The sequence below is a fragment of the Sander lucioperca genome, chromosome 16, assembly GCF_008315115.2.
Source record: "Sander lucioperca isolate FBNREF2018 chromosome 16, SLUC_FBN_1.2, whole genome shotgun sequence".
Lineage (NCBI taxonomy): Eukaryota > Metazoa > Chordata > Actinopteri > Perciformes > Percidae > Sander > Sander lucioperca.
Genome location: NC_050188.1, coordinates 19,664,547 through 19,681,885, shown reverse-complemented (window position 1 = coordinate 19,681,885; position 17,339 = coordinate 19,664,547). Strand labels below are relative to the sequence as shown.

General features: G+C 42.1%; 1 protein-coding gene across 1 annotated transcript; it reads right to left on the bottom strand.

Moving 5' to 3' along the window:
* Nucleotides 1–2,003: 2,003 nt before the first annotated feature.
* Nucleotides 2,004–6,375, bottom strand: fabp3 (fatty acid binding protein 3, muscle and heart). Its single transcript, XM_031323186.2, has 4 exons — nt 6,100–6,375; nt 4,213–4,385; nt 2,500–2,601; nt 2,004–2,412 (listed from the first exon to the last, which is right to left on the bottom strand). The coding sequence occupies exons 1-4, from the start codon at nt 6,170–6,172 to the stop codon at nt 2,359–2,361; spliced, it is 402 nt and encodes a 133-aa protein (XP_031179046.1). The 5' UTR covers nt 6,173–6,375; the 3' UTR covers nt 2,004–2,358.
* Between the last annotated feature and the right edge of the window lie 10,964 nt (nt 6,376–17,339).

Sequence of the window (17,339 nt, the reverse complement as noted above, 5' to 3'; positions counted from 1 at the left end):
GGGGGTCTCTAAAAATTATCAGCACCATTATTTAAATCATAAATAAAGCACTTTTCCCAAACACACTGAGCTCTGACGCAGACCTGTGCGTCGCTTCCACTCTCGCTGTAAAAATAGACATGAGCAGCACGCCTTCCGTCCGTGGTCTGTGCAGCTTCAGGTTTATAATGGACGCGCTCTGCTGTCGACATGCTGCGGCAGACGTGTTACGTTTGTGCTCCGTGTAATTGTGCCGTAGTTTTGGTTTTCCACCTCCGATGTAGAGTAGCGTACAGCCACTTCCCTAAACTCTGTCTCATTCAGAGACCAGAGTCTCAAACGGGGCTCTGAGTCTGTCAGGAGGTCTGAGATCTACCGTATCAGCAGAGCAATCACGTAATGCACAGCAGACTATGGTGCAGGTACATTATTTTCTGAAGTATTGTGACTTTATTCTTGTAATAGCCTATTATCACTTTATTTTTCTCAAAATATCAAGACTCCTCCAAAACACAGAGAGCACAGATGGGATATATTTTGAATGTGCACACAAAGTTTTGAACATGAGCAGAAATCTTGCTCAAACACATCTGAAATATTACAGTCCAGGGCTTTATTAATCCATTAAAATGAATTCATGTATCATTGAGGTGAATAATTGTCATATGCACATTTAAGGAGGTTACTTTCTCAACAAAACACGCAAAAGAGGAGGGAAGAGTAAATTATAGGCTACATGTGTGCTAACTCAGATATAATTAGAAAAGTCGATCTACAGGAGAATAAATAGCAATACAGAATGCCTGAGAGCCTTATTGTAATATATTCAATTATGTTTTTATATTTGGATTGTAATCTGTTTCCCTTTACATAAAGATATTTCCAGCATACATTGATTCAGAAAAAGGTAAATAGGTGCATAAAAATTCACCAGAATGCAGGAAATGAAGTGTTTAATGCTCAAAATTTGCTGCTCATAGACTACTTTTTTTTTAAAGAGACCCCCACAAAGATGAAATCATAATTTCAACTATATATATATATATATATATATATATATATATATAATATGTACGTACATTTAGTATGACCCTGAGCTTGCACAACCAGAGTTGTGAGCTTGTTGCGTTATTGCACATATTTTTAATAAAATGTTTCCACACAGAATTATACCTTCAACATATTTTCACCTTGATAAGCATGTATTCAATACTTTTAGCTATGCAGATATAGTTACAGTATATATTTGATACAGATATAGAGGTCTATACTCAATCTCTATTTTGCATTGGGTTTGTCCTTTCTTCTGACCATTTCAGTTCAGGTTAACTTTAACTGCCCTGCACCCTTTCACCCCTTCCCCCTGCCTCTAGTTGGCAGGCTGTCACTCACATGACATCAATCTACTGTGGAGGAATGATCCGAATTTAGAAAGCACACACACGCACCTAATGCACAAGTACAGGACATGACAGTATCCACACACCTAGTACAAGCAAACTTTCCCCTCACTAAGCCAGGGCATAAGCTATAATTACCTGAGTATCTGTAAAACTAGCGGTGTTGGAAACTATGGTCACATTCTGTGTAAATGCTTGTACAATTGTGTTGCCTTACTGAACTTTTGCCTGGAGTGCGTTCAAGTCCACAACACTCAGAAAGTTTAGCTCTGAATTCACGACCGTGACTAACTTTTACTGCGCCCTTGGGCTGAAGCTCCCTGAATGACACTGTACATAATTATTTACTGATTGCAGCTGCCCAGACATTTAATTACATGATACGATATTCCTGAAATTCTACAATAAATTAGAATAATGTGAAATCTCCCTCAAGGATATTTGCTCATTTCAGTCCCAGTTGAATAAACTTTGTCTTTAGTCAGTGAACGTTGTGTGCCTGGAACTACCAACTATGTACGAACATTAAACATCTCAAGAATGAACACATCCCAGAGCATTTTCATTGTTTGTCCAACAGTGTACACAATTTAATTTTTTTCAGGTCTCAATAGGCACACTTTTAAATTCAAAACACTTTTCCAAGTTTAACATAGGCACCATGACATAACACATTTTCAACAAAAAAAAGAAATGCAGAACTGGATTTTAAAAGAAAACAACAACAAATCATTGGACTATATTCAGTGTGTCTTACAGTAGGAGGAACACACAATATAAAGAAAAGTACAGGGAGAAAAGGGAGCTCACAGTCAGCAGTAATGTTATCACTGAGCGTACAGTATGAAGGGAATCTGCAGTAGTAGTCTGCAGTGCCATATGAGGGGATTGCTTGGCTTGGGCTGAAGTGGTGTTAAGGACTTTGGGTGTGCGAGGCTTTAACTGATGCAAGTAGATGTTGGAGGGAGGTTTCAGTGTTTTACTCTGCCTTCACGTAGTGACGTTTGCAAACGACATTTCCAATTGAAAGTGTCTGTGATGAAGAGAGAGAAATACAGTTAAAAAAAAAAGCAATGAACACACATATTGTTAAATGTACACATTTTGTGTGAGCACTGACCAGTGTGAGGGCGTTGCCGTTGACTTCCCTGACCAGACTGGTCTCTTTGCCGTCCCACTTCTGTACGTGCACCATCTTCCCATCCTCTATGTTTACAATAGACTGGAGCCAGCAGAGAGACAAACAGAAGGAGCTTATTACACCCTAGTGTACATATTCAAGACCATATGAATCCTCTCATGAATGAATGTTTGGTTCATTAAAAATGTATTTAAGTAAATGTTTAAATGGTATTTGCTTTGCTACTTTACACTTCTACTTAACTACTTTTCAGTGGTGAATACTGTACTTTTTTTTTTACATCACTACATTTATTTGACAGCTACAGTTAGCCTACCTTGCAGCTGCAGCTGTTGCGATTGAAACAGCAAACACCAAACTACACAAATGTAATTTATGTGTTTTTTTAATAAGTACCACTATACTGTAGTCGGGTAGTGGGAAAACAAGCCGGTATATATTATACTGGGGGTGGTAATGCTCCGCCTGGTTGCTATTCACCATTACAAAGAAGAAGAGTCATTTCTGGTAAGTGCATAATGGCAGTGGGCTATTTGAGACTACTAGAATAGAATACTATCCTGTCGAAATGTATGCACTACACAAGTGATTACATAGTGTACACACTGTACTTCATGTAAGTTTACTAACGGAAGCATCCACAGTGAGACACAGTATACGATTTCACATGCAAACCATATGATCTTATTAAATATGCATGTTACAGATTAAACTACCAAACACTAAAGTAGTTAAATTAGCTGTGCCTTGACCAGCTACAACAGAAAAATGCTACTTATTACCGAATGTAACCGTAATGCTAAAACGTTGTGTAAAAAATAGCACAAGTAGAGAAGAGTTGAGCCAAACTGACTCAGGACTGTCAGTTATACACACAGCAACATCTGAAGTTTGCAAACATTAGTTAACGTTAGCCACCATAAGCTTTATAAAATCGATCATAGGTGTGTTTTATCACTTGTAAATGATGGTTTTTATTTAAAAGAAAGAATGTTATTTCTTCTCTCAAAACATACATATATATATATATATATATATATATATATATATATATATATATACTATATACATACTCTAAAGCATGAGTAATAATGAGCCAATCATATGTAATATTTTAACATTCACAGGGGTAAGTGCTTTTACTTTTGATGCTTTATTAATACCAAAATGCCTTCTTAAAGTTCAGTATGCATCTGCTCTGCCTGTTTTGTGTCTTAAGAGTTTTGAATCAGACTGAGAAATGATTTGACTCACAACGAGCCACAAATAAGGATTCCAGTCTGTGACGTATCTCAAACAAGCAAAACTCTACTCCTCTGTACCCCGAAACTACAGTACATTCCCCCCCCACCCTCTAAATTAGAATACGGTTATGTCACTGTGTGTCTTAAGTGGTTGCAAATTATAACCAGTCCATTTTTTTACCCCTGACCTTCAAAACAAGAATCACAACCTCCAACTGTGACAAATCACAGTTTTTTGTTTTGCCATCAATCTTCCTCTTGACTGTTATTATCACTCTCATATATTTATGGATACTTCAGCATGCTTTAGGTGTATAGTGGGTTTCATAGAGAACCACTTAAAGACGCTTTATTAAAAAAATAAACATTGTTAAAATATAAATTGAGGTTGTGCCCTTGAGTGTTGGTATTCTCACTGATCTCCTGTATGAGCAACCTGACCTCTCACCTTAACTTTCCTGTCATCGGCGGTGGTCTCGTCAAACTCCTCTCCCAGCTTGAAGTTAAGCTCTGTGTTCTTTATGGAGCTCTGGGTCTTCACCGTCACCTTGTCACCTTCCACTAAGATGATAGTGGTGGGCTTGGTCATGGTTCCCACTGCACGTGTAGCAAAGCCCACACCTGTTAAAAACAAAGACACATGGGTTATGTAATGTTTTGGGGGAGGACATACAGTAGTTGCCTTGATGCATACAAAAAATAAACAAAACTAAGAGCCTACAGCCACACTAGCAGCTCTAAGAGGCGATAAATCTCAACCAATTAAAAATCAAAAATGTCAACCCTGTGGTGGGGCTACATGAAAAGTCAAGTAAAAAGCAGTGGCCATGCATTTGTCCTTTGGGTCTCCTTCAGCTGACACTCTCTAATCTCTATTTGACTGCTGTCCAAACTTGCAGCGTGTTCTTCAAACACTGCAGGGCCCCACTGACCTGTCTGCCTGGGCATGTATGTGTGCAAATGATTACTTGCTTTCTTGTGTGTGTGTGTGTGTGTGTGTGTGTGTGTGTGTGTGTGTGTGTGTGTGTGTGTGTGTGTGTGTGTGTGTTGTGTGTGTGTGTCTGTGTGTGCGCGAGGGAGGGATCAAAAGACTAAATTTCATTGGGTAATAGTGACTCCCTTGTCTACCAAAGGAGAAAGGAGGCTGGCAATCCGGTTCATCTCCAAGAGCAAAAACAACTACTTTCCCACAATCAATACAACAAAAAGTCTGTGTGTGTGTGTGTGTGTGTGTGTGTGTGTGTGTCTGTGTGCGCTGCATACACCTCATTGATCAAGAGGATTTAGGATTTAGAGGTTGAAGGGTCTCGGTTTCTATGGTAATCAGAGCAGATAGATCGATTAATTGTGGCTGAGGTCAGTAGGCATGAATCTCTCTCTCTCTCTCTCTCACACACACACACACACACACACACACACATAAAGTAAAATAGTTTAGTGTCATTCGTCACGGTTGTAAAAGTCCGAGCACCTGTCCCCATCACATACACACAACAAACTATGTGCGAGTGTGGGTGAGATATTTGAAGCCCACTTTTTCTGTACATTCTCATCCCATTTGCTCCTCGGCATTGGGACCATCTTAATATTCAACTCCTTTCATGGCCTCAAACAATGAACAGCTTTCAGCAGAGGTCACCCACACTATGCAAGTCTGTGAATGCCAGTTTGTTGCCATTCAGACTCAAAGGGGGGGTTTGCTCCACTAAAAGAAAGCCCCTCCCTCATTTCCAGCACTTTAGGCCATGCGGTCAACCACTCTTCCTCTTTTTCCTCCCCCTCTGGTTCCCATACTCTCCAGTTTTCTTTCTTTCTCTCTTTTTCCACCCTTGTTGCTCTTTTACCAGTTTTTCTCCTATTCTCTATTTTGGTTCCACCCTTATTTACCCATTCTTTTGTCTCCCTTTACCTGCTTTACAGCTTCAACAGCTGCTTAAAAAAGTTAAACACAAACACACCTTCAAACATCTATCTTTCCTCAGCCCAATTTTCACATGTGCTCACATGCAGCATTGCGTCCTGTTACTCACGCATGCGCACACATTCACATGCATACATTTTCAAGATTCAATTTTTCTATTGTCATTAAGCAGAGTACAAGTACAGAGCTAATGGAATGCAGTTAGCATCTAACCAGAGTGCAAGAATATAATGAGCTATATATATACATATATAAATATGTATACAGAAAGTGCAGGAGTAAGTATTGCGGTGAATATATTAAAATGTAGACAGTAGGGATTGCAAATATGAGGTATGTAAAGTATGAAACATCAACGAATGTACAGTTGGATAATATATGTACATTTACTGTACACACAAAACACACACTTACCCAGCTCCTTCATGTAGTCATCAAATTTCTCACTCTCCTTGAGGTTCCATGTGCCAACGAAAGCCTCGGCCATGTCTGCAGCAGTGTGGAGGAATAAGGTTGCAAGAGACTGTGGAAGGGTGTGTGTGTGTGTGTATGCGTGTGTGTGAGAGAGAGAGAGAGAGCGTGTGAAGCAGCAAAGGGAGGGAGTGATAGAATGAGAGAAGAGGGAGACAGTGTAGTCAGCACCACAAGCTGTGCAGCAATCCTACTGGCTGGATTTATACCGGCTGTTCATGATGTCATCAGGCTGTGCATAGAGCGCAAGGGAGGAGGGAGGGGTGAGGAGGGGGGTGGAGACAAAAACAGGCTACTCGTAGTCTCAAGCTGTTTTTTTTCTCCTTTCTGACCGTGGGGGCTCCCCCTCCTCCCCCTCTCTTTATTCAAGCTTGGGTGTCTTTAGGTGGCCTTGTTGCTCTCACTGATCCTCCCTCTCTTACTCCTTCTCAAATGTTACAAAATTCACATTTTTTTTGGGGTCATAAATAAATACAATGTTGTCAGGGTCATGTTGTACAAGGCTTACAATGTAGGTGTAATGCTACATTCCTGAACACTATACTATGTTATACAACTACATTACATAGGACACTGATAAATTGATGCAATCTAACCATTAAAAACATGTAATTCAAATTTAAATATACTTTATTTGCATATTTACAAGTGTCTGTAACGCCACAGGTGGCCTTCGGCTCGGCCCTCAGCGCCCTTGTCTGGGCCAAAAATTTGCAGTGAAACACACCGCACAGACTATAGCCGACTGCCAAGTACCACGTACATTTTGCGCAAGCGTGCAATGAAATAACTCCCCATACTAGCAGGCAGCGGTAATCTATTCATCATTCAACAACACAAGGGAAACCGGATACTCTGGTGAGTGAATTTTATGAATATGAAGAAATTAAATATAAAGGAATATGTGCACATCTTCACAGATGGATCAAAGGATCCAGAAACAGGAAACACTGGATCTGCTATTGTAGTCCTGAGTTACAGAGGGGACGTTTGTAGAAGAACATCAAATTTGTTAAGTGTATTTACAGTGGAGCTATATGCTATATTGATGGCTCTGTAATGGGTGGGAGAATATAGACCAAAGAAGGCCCTAGTCTATAACGACTCTCTATCTGCCCTGTACAGTCTAAGATCAGGAACATCTAGTCGGCAGGATTTGCTCTATGAAATCATGACAGCACATGCAGGAATAAGAAGACAAGGTATTCATATTGTATATATGTGGGTTCTTGCTCACATATGCATTTTGGGTAATGAGACGGTGGACAAGCTAGCCAAGGAGGAGGAGGAAACGGACACAGTTATTAAATTATCAAAAACGGAAAGAAAAGAGCATTGTGTGGAAGGAAATAAACAAAAAGTGGCAACAGCACGGGGAACAACAACAAAAGGGAAGACATTTATATAACATACAAAATAGTGTTGGTAATGTAAAGAGAGGAGGAGGAAATAGGAAAGAGGAGACAGTCATCACCAGACTGAGAATTGCGCATACTTATTTAAATAATATGCTTTTCATCATGGGAAAACATCCAACAGGGATGTGTAATAGATGTCAAAAACCAGAAACTGTGCAACACAGCAGCTCGATTGGTTGGGGTTAGGCAATGACCTGGGGTTAGGATAGCCTATTGGTCAGGATATAGGACCTGAACAAATCGGGCTACGTTACCTTACGTAAGCATGGACGCCTGGCCAGTAGTAATGTGTGAATGCTATTGAAGGGCAGGTCTTGCCCAGAAGTTGCATGGGTTCCATAACGCCACAGAGAGAGGTCTATTACGGTCTTTATATTAAATATCACGGTGTATGATATTAGTTTATTAACGTTAGTTTATTTTATGTTATGTTGGAATAAAAATACCTAAACAGGTAGTTATGTATATCTCGTTGTAGGTGACGTTTGGCATTTTATGGACATGTGCAAAAATAGCTATTCCAATAGTTCGAACCTGTGTGTTTTTAGAAGGAACATTCAGAATCAGAATCAGAAAGGGTTTTATTGCCAAGTACATTTTTTAACACATACAAGGAATTTGTTTTGGTGTTGTTGGTGCACGTCACACATTCTCTAGATGGAATATTAAACAATATAAGTATAGGTATAAACAATACACATAGTATATGTACACAGTATGTATTAAATTAAAAATAAAGATAGAAATAAAAAATAAAGAGCATTACAGCAGAGCGAGAACAGTGGCATGAAGAGCCAGGGGTGGAGTTTCAGGGTGGTTTCCGGGCCTTGTTAATAAGGCTAGTGGCGGATGGGAAAAAGCTGTTCATGTGACGTGAGGTTTTGGTCCTGATGGACCTCAGCCTCCTGCCAGAGGGGAGTGTCTCAAATAGTTTGTGTCCGGGGTGGGAGGGATCGGCCACAATCTTTCCAGCACGCTTCAGAGTCCTGGTGGCGTATAGGTCCTGGAGCGGCGGCAGATTACAGCCAATCACCTTCTCTGCAGACCGAATGACACGCTGCAGTCTGCCCTTGTCCTTGGCGGTGGCAGCAGCGTACCAGATGGTGATGGAAGATGTGAGGATGGACTTCCACCACTGGAATGATGGCTGTGTAGAAGTGCACCATCATTGTCTTTGGCAGGTTGAATTTCTTCAGCTGCCGCAGAAGTACATCCTCTGTTGTGCTTTCTTGACGAGGGAGCTGATGTTCAGCTCCCACTTGAGGTCTTGGGAGATGGTAGTTCCCAGGAAGCGGAAAGACTCCACAGTGTCAATTGTGGAGCCACAGAGGGTGATGGGGGCAGGTGGGGCTGGGTTCTTCCTGAAGTCCACAACCATCTCCACTGTCTTTAGAGCATTGAGCTCTAGGTTGTTTTGCTTGCACCAGGTCACCAGGTGGTCAGCCTCCCACCTGTAGGCGGACTCGTCTCCATCAGAGATGAGTCCGATGAGGGAGGTGTCGTCCGCAAACTTCAGAAGCTTGACGGACTGGTGACTGGAGGTGCAGCTGTTGGTGTACAGGGAGAAGAGCAGAGGAGAAAGAACGCAGCCCTGGGGGGATCCGGTGCTGATGGTCTGTGAGTCGGAGACGTGTTTCCCCAGCTTCACATGCTGCTTCCTGTCACACAGGAAGTCAGTGATCCACCTGCAGGTGGAGTCAGGCACACCAAGCTGGGAGAGCTTCTCCTGAAGCAGAGCCGGGATGATGGTATTGAAGGCAGAGCTGAAGTCCATAAACAGGATCCTGGCGTAGGTTTCTGCGGAGTCCAGGTGCCGGAGGATGTAGTGGAGGGCCAGGTTGACTGCATCGTCTACAGACCTATTGGCTCTGTAGGCAAACTGCAGGGGGTCCAGGAGGGGGTCGGTGATGTCTTTGAGGTGTGAAAGCACAAGGCGCTCAAAGGACTTCATAACCACAGAGGTCAGGGCGACGGGTCTGAAGTCATTAAGTCCTGTGGTCCTTGGCTTCTTGGGGACAGGGATTATGGTTGAGGTCTTGAAGCAGGCTGGCACGTGGCATGTCTCCAGTGAGGTGTTAAAAATGTCTGTGAACACTGGAGACAGCTGGTCAGTGCAGTGCTTCAAGCTGGATGGGGAGACAGCATCCGGTCAAGCAGCTTTCCTGGGGTTCTGTCTCCTAAAGAGTCTGTTGACGTCCCTCTCGTGGATGGAGAGAGTCGTCACTGAGGTGGGTGGGGGGTGGAGGGGGGGACCTTTAAGGAGGGCATTGGTGGGGGGGCCCAGGACCCTGCTGAGGTGGGGGGAGGTGGTAGTGATGCACAGTGGCTGTAGCTGTAGGGAGGTGTCGTGGGGGATGGGGTCAGGACTGTCCTTTTGTCTTTCAAATCGACAGTAGAACTCGTACAGGTTGTTGGCTAGGTGTCGGTCATTGAAGGAGTGGGGGGTTTTAGGCCCCATCCACACGGAGACGTTTTTTGGTGCAAACACACATTTTTAGCATCGTTTGGGCCGATCGTCCACACGAATGCAGTAAACGCACTGCCTGAAAACGCACTTTTTTGAAACCGGGTCCCAGGGTGAAAAATTTCGAAAACAGCTCTCTTTTGGCTTCGTCTGGATGGTGAAGCCGGCTTTTTATCGTATCGATGATGTCATTGCCACACCCCTCGACCTCTCACCCGCAGTCCCGCACTAGTGCACGGCCACACACGACTGTGGTGAAGCTAGCGAGCATATCCCATCTCAATGGTCAAACCAGCTCACTTCATCTAGCTAAATAGTTTGTCTCTGCTCCCTGACACTTCCCTCTGCTCTGCCGGTCCTGGATTCTACACAAGATATATTGCTAACGTTAAACATCGCTAAAGTAGCTGGCCGCTAAAGTAGCTGGCCGCTACAGCAGCGACGTAACGTTAACGTTAACTGCTATGGTTAGTTAGCTGTTTATAAAGTGGAAGCTAGCTAGCTAATCTGTCTGCTTATCAACTCCTTGAACGGATTATAGTAACTTTTACCACGGCTTATTGTAGAAAAGCTACTGCAAGAAAAACGTGTAGATTATCACAAAGACATTGGATCATTGATGTTTGTTTGACTGCCGATGTTAGCTAGTTAGCAGAGCTAACGTTAGCGCGCTAAATGAAAACCGGCAGCTGATTGGACGAACGTGTCACGTGGGTCTTTTTTCTCCGGAAATTCACAGCCAGACTGTCATGGCGGCTCGTTCAGAATACGATCTCATATTGTACTAAAATAGTTCACCGAAACGTGTTTCTGAAAACATTTTAGGCGAGAAATTGGCCATGCAGTTGCTGAATCTGTCTTCATTTCAGATCAACAAAGGTCCGTTAAAAAGATTTTCGTCAGATTTTGAGCGGCTCATCCACTCCCCATTTCCGGGTGAGCCCCGACTGCCCTGTCTCCGACTGAACATGTCGGGTCGGCCCAAATGAAGGCCGACGGCACGGGACACACCAAAGAGACTCAAGTCACCGACCTTGCCAGACGGTCCGACGGCCGATAATCGGCTGTGTGGCAGCGCCCTTATAGGTGGTGATCTGCCTAAGTCCTTTCCAGACAGTCGCAGAGTCGTTAGCTGAAAACTGGTGTTGGAGCTTCTCAGAGTACCGTCGTTTAGCCTCCTTCACTGCCTTGCTAAACTTGTACTTTGACTCTTTAAATCTCTTTGTCCCCACTCCTGAACACCTTCAAACGTAATCTTTGACCCGTTTTGATGTATCTATGTGTATTGCATTGATCAGATGAGATAAAAAATGTAAGGAGCCTTGGGTGCGCCTGTCACAGTCATTTGTTTGTTTTCCTCACTCTTGTTTCCAAGCTGAACAGCCAAGGCGACGCCAACGCCCTAGGACCTTGGTGTGTCAGGGCCAAGGGAAGTTGGGGGATGATAGATTTTTTTGTAGGGGCAAGGTTTGGGGGAGGGGGGGGGTGTAATTGCATGTGATGGCAGTGAGCTATAGTCATGTTAACGAGTGTCGATATACAGGTGTTGGAAGGTTGGTTCATTACTACAGTGCTTATTTTACACACACACACACACACACACACACACACACACACACACACACACACACACACACACAAACTTGTGTTTGTTGTTTAGGAGGACTTATATCAATTCCCTAAAGACTTACCATAACCTTAACCAAAAAGATAAAATCTGGTGATATTCTATAGTTATCAACAAATCCCATGATAAAACAAAACCAACAATGAATTGATATTCATTATATCATCATATGTGTAGCTTTTTCTTCTGTGCCATATACCTCAATTTTCTTCAAAAACTATTTTAAAACACATCAATGAGCCACACAGTTAAAAGAACATGGGCACTGTAATCTATTTTGAGTCAAACCCCACCCAGATGCAGTAAATATTCACTAGAGCACCAAATGTGTATTCACCCACAGCTGAAAATAATCCACAACAAATGCACTTTTTACTCCTGTTTGAGCAACATTAGATAATAACTACAGTGCCCAGCTGTATTATGAGTTTGTTTAGCCTTGCTTAAAAGTATAGGCTATATTTGTGACTTGTTTTTAAAGATCTGCTTCTTCACAAGAACCACTGGGCTAACTGCTGAACACCAGACAGGGTAGAGAGACGAGCTGATGCATTGTTGCTTTTGGTCTTTTCATGGGATTTGTTGACAATAATAACACCAGCTTCATCCATTATAAGGAAAACCTATTTAGCAACATTTGAATCTAAATGGGATAACTTATATTGGCAGGCCACTGTGAATCATATCTGATCAAACCACTCTAAATAGTCCTCAGCACCTAAACTATGAAAAGCTCTGCCTCCACCCTTACGGTCTGCTGTTTCTAATGAAGACTTACCTGTTTGGACAGGAGTTTTGGTTTACCTGCATGCACCTGGTTGGCTTACTTATTTACATACTAATAAATCATTACTAAGGATTTCTTTCTGTGCAATTTTAACTTTGATTGTTGCTTATATAATCATTCATATTAATATTATAAAGACATATTATATATGGTTATGAAACCAGTTTTTCAGGGGCTATAATCTTTAAATGTAATAGTTTACTCTGTAGAGATCAGCTTTTTGTGCCCATTTTGGAGGTCACTGCTCTGAATTTTTCATGCACTATAACAGGCCCAACCTGAAGACATCTACATTCCAATATTGAGTCATAGTCATAGCGCCACCTACTGGCAACAGGAAGTCAGCCTTATGCGACATTATCCCATTTACATTAAGAAATTTCTATGCATGTTTAGTGCATGTTGTCTAACGCCATATGGTAAACACAGGAAGCGATCCAAACTTTGCAAAACATCATCTTTAGCGCCTGGCACTCTGCACAGTGTCCGATGGTCAAAGAAATACACGGCCCCGTCGACAGATGTACCGCCAGTGCCCCTGACGTGCGGGGAGGTGTGAGACCCCATTCATCGCTGGTGGCAGGTTTAATAAACAAGTTATATCTCATTATTTAACTTGTACAAAAACTGAAGTGTAAGAATGAAAAGTTGTGGTTTTAGGGGGGATTATGTGCCAGACTATTTCTTAGCCAGGCACGGTGACTTTCTAGTCTTTGTCTTGCTGGTTGTAGTTTCATATTTAGTGTACTGATATGAGAAAGGTCTCCATCGTCTTATCCAACTCTTGGGCAAGAAAGCAAATAAGCCTATTTCCCAAAAGTGCCCCTCAAAGAGCCCTTTAAGGAGGTGAGGACAGGCCAACACTTTTTTAGTTGCCAAACATTTCCCCACTCCCAAGGGTTAAAATTAAAATCATTCCTCACATAGTGTAATGTTGTAGAGGGGACAAACACACACAGAGCAGCATTCATTGATAAGCACAAATGTCCACTTATCATCTGTCTATCTCTCCATGTGCAAATATTCTCTTCACACATTAAAACTAACACCTCCTCCCAAACGCACACACACATTTGTTCGGTAAAAGCAGGAATTGAAGGGGGGAAAAAAGTCAATAGTGAATGTTGTTACATCACATCACAAAATGTTTCACACCGTTCTACTGCCCCTGTCCTCCAGTTGCATTCCTTCTCTCATCTATTAGTGTGTCTAAACTGGCAAGTTTGTGACGAAACAAATCTCTGGCGTGCATGGGTCTGACATTTAACATAAACAGGTGTGAGAGAGACACATGGAAAAGGAAAGAGGGAGAGAGAGAGAGAGGTGAAAGGTTGAAATCATTTACGAGGATCATTTGAGGAGGGGGGGATGGAGACGACTAGCTACTTGTTTTACAGATACTTGTTTATGCAACAATGGCTACCATGTAATTAAGTATATTTAAATTTGAATTAGATGTTTTTTATAATGGTTAGTTTACATCAATTTGTCAGTGTTCTATGCAGTAATATAGCTGTATAACATAGTATAGTGTACAGGAATGTAGCATTTTCTTACATTCTGAAAGATTACACCTACGTACATTGTAAGCCTTGTACAACATGACCCTGACAACATTGTACTTATTTATGGCCACAATTTTTTTTTTTTTAATTTTGTAACATTTGAGAAGGAGTAAGAGAGGGAGGATCAGTGAGAGCAACCACGCCACCTAAATACACCCAAGCTTAAGAGAACAAAAGGCAGAGCAAAAACAAACAGAGCCTGAGGGGAGGATAGATTTTCTTTTATTGGAGGGGGTTGGGGTTGAGATCAAACTTAGGGAAAGACTGCATTGATAAGCATAAATGTCCACTTATCGTCTGTCTGTCTCTGATGAAATACCCCTATCTGCAAATAGTCTGATGATCTTTGGAAGTTGTGTAATAATGAACACACATACACACAAATTTGTTTCGAAAAAGCAGGGACACACTGTCCCACTGCCCCTGTCCCCCAGTTGCCTCCCTTCTCTTATCTATTAGTGTGTCTAAACTGGCACATGTGTGTGTGACGGAACAAATCTCTGGCATGCATGGGTCTGACAACAGGTGTGAGAGAGACGCATGGACAAGGAGTGAGAAAGAGAGGAGAGGGAGAGAGAGGAGGTAAAAGGTCAAAATCATTTACCTCTGGCCTAAAATACATTCACAGGCTGTCTATGGCTGTCCAAGTGAGTTTTACCATGTGTGTTTGATCCTATGCAATCCTATGATATAGTGCTCTGGGATGCCACTGTGGTCATAACTAACATCAAGTTGGATTTTCTCCTGCAGTTTCAGGAAAGATATTCCCTGCTTCACAAAGGCTTCTAACACATGCATGGTGAACGCTTAAGCTAGGCTGGATAAATAAGCACTATCTACAACATGAAGGAAAACACGGATGGTAACATTAAGCGATCACATGAGCAGTGTCCTGTTTGTGCAGAATCTTCTAATCTTTGTGTACACATTACACAAAACACTTTCAGGCTAGACTGCTATTGAGGTTGTTGACCTGAGATGTGATTATAGCATCTACTGTATACTGTACAGGCAAACCCTGCACTGCATCTGTGAGTGTCTGTGTGTGTCTAAATACATTGAGCTGACATAGGCAAAAAGCTGGTAGGGCTTAAACGCTGAACAAGGTTAAATCCTCGAACAGCTAAAAGAAGAGTGGGAGTGCCATAAACCGAGGAATGTTGATACTTCTTCCAGCTTTCTTAAGGCTTTCCCGTGCATCTGTGACCATGTGAATAAAAAACTAAATAAACATCTGGACATGTCACTCCCTTCTCTAACACATACTTATTAGTTCAGTCATGCTTTCTGCAGCCTCTCCCTCAACTCCCTTGTCCAAATGGAGCTTGAGTGGCAAGATAGAAAGTTAATGACATGAATGGAGGGGCTAAAAGCCTGAACAGCATCAGGACTCTGCATGACTTACATTACAGAATGAACAATGGACTTGCATCAACAGTATATAAGCTGTAACTAATTGCTTTATTAATGGTTAATGGCTAACCCATTAAAACAGCAGCTTTAAATGTTAATTAAAGCTGCAAGCAGCGATGGACGGGCCCTCGCTCCTCTGCGCATTTGCGCGGCACTCAGACACTGCAAATCGCCATTGAAAAGGGAACTCCCTGCTGAGTTCAGTAATACCTCACACAAGACTCTACGTCATACAGTTCATTAGCTGTGACAGGGGGCATGGCCAAAGCATAGGGGTTGGGGCAAACCCTTACCAATTAAAAAGAAAGTCTCTGCTGAGTTCATTGATATCTCACATAAGACTCTACCTTAAACGGGTCACCAGTTATGAAAGGGGGCGTGGCTTAAGCATAGGGGGGCGGAACAAACCATCACCAATGAATAAGGAAGTCTCTGCTGAGTTCAATGATACCTCACACAAGGGTCTACCTTAAACAGTTCAAATGTTATGAAAGGGGGCGTGACCTTAGTGTGTGGGCGTGGTTAAAGTATAAGTATGCCAGCAGGGGGCGCTATGACCAAAAGTCAATATTGGCCTGTAGATGTCCTCAGGCCTGGCCAGGCCTCGTGAGAAATTTCGGCCAGATACGAGAACGTACACTCAAGTTACAACAACTTCTTTGTTCATCGCCAAACACTCAAAATGGCCACCACGCCACGCCCACACCGTTTGATGAAAAGTTTTTCTTTTAATAACTTTTCATCTTTAAGGTGTAAAGTTATTAAAAGAAAAACTTTTCGTGGTGGTGGTGTCTCCTTCAGCACCGAAATTTTGCCGGGGCTTCAGACCAGAATGTTTTGAGTGTAGCCCTGAATGTATTTTGAAAAGTTGACTGACAAATATGAAACCGGACGTCGCTTAGTGTCCACTCTCGCTGTAAAAAGCTGTGCAGCTTCAGGTTTATGGACGCGCTCTGCTGTCGACATGCTGCGGCAGATGTGTCGCATTTGAGCTCTGTGTAATTCTGCCGTAGATTCGGTTTTCCACCTCCGATGTAGAGCAGCGTACAGCCACTTCCCTAAACTCTGTCTCATTCAGAGACCAGAGACCCAAACGGGGCTCTGAGTCTGTCAGGAGGTCTGAGATCTACCGTATCAGCAGAGCAATCACGTAATGCACAGCAGACTATGGTGCAGGTACATTATTTTCTGAAATATAGTGACTTTATTCTTGTAATAGCCAATTCTAACTTTATTTTTCACAAAATATCAAGACTCTTCCAAATCTCAGAGAACACAGATGGGATGAGTTATATTTTGAATGTGCACAAAGTTTTGAACATGAGCAGTAATCTTGCTCAAACACATCTGAAATATTACAGTCCAGGGCTTTATTAATACATTAAAATGAATCATGTATCATTGAGGTGAATAATTATCGTATGCACATTTAAGGAGGTTACTTCCCCAACAAAAGATGCAAAAGAAAAGGGAGGAGTAATTTATAGGCTACATGTATACTGACTCCGATATAATTAGAAAAGTCGATCTAAAGGATAATAAATACAAAGCAATACAGATTTCCTAAGAGCCTTATTGCAATATATTACATTATGTTTTTATATTTGGATTGTAATGTTTCCCTTTACATAAATATATTTCAGGCATATTGATTCAGACCCCCCGCATCATAAGTCACCAAACAAATCTGGTAACAAAACCCTGACCTTTGGGTTGCCAGACCAGTTATGATTAGGCCAAATGTTGGTGCCATCTAACTAACAAAATTGGAAGCTAAAATGAACATACACTGGGTATTAACAACCTGGGCAAGCCAATCGCTGTTTTGCATTGCATTCAGTTTATTTAAATGGGTCTGGGCTAAGCCCCGAACCTCCTCTAGTCCTAAACGCCCCTGGCACCAAATATT

Excerpts from the sequence above, each read along its gene's own strand:
- fabp3 (XM_031323186.2), bottom strand. The coding sequence starts at position 6,172 with ATGGCCGAGGCTTTCGTTGGCACATGGAACCTCAAGGAGAGTGAGAAA. Across the intron at positions 4,386-6,099 it reads TGACTACATGAAGGAGCTGG|GTGTGGGCTTTGCTACACGT; the intron begins GTAAGTGTGTGT and ends TGTTTTTAACAG. Across the intron at positions 2,413-2,499 it reads ACGGCAACGCCCTCACACTG|ACACTTTCAATTGGAAATGT; the intron begins GTCAGTGCTCAC and ends TCTTCATCACAG.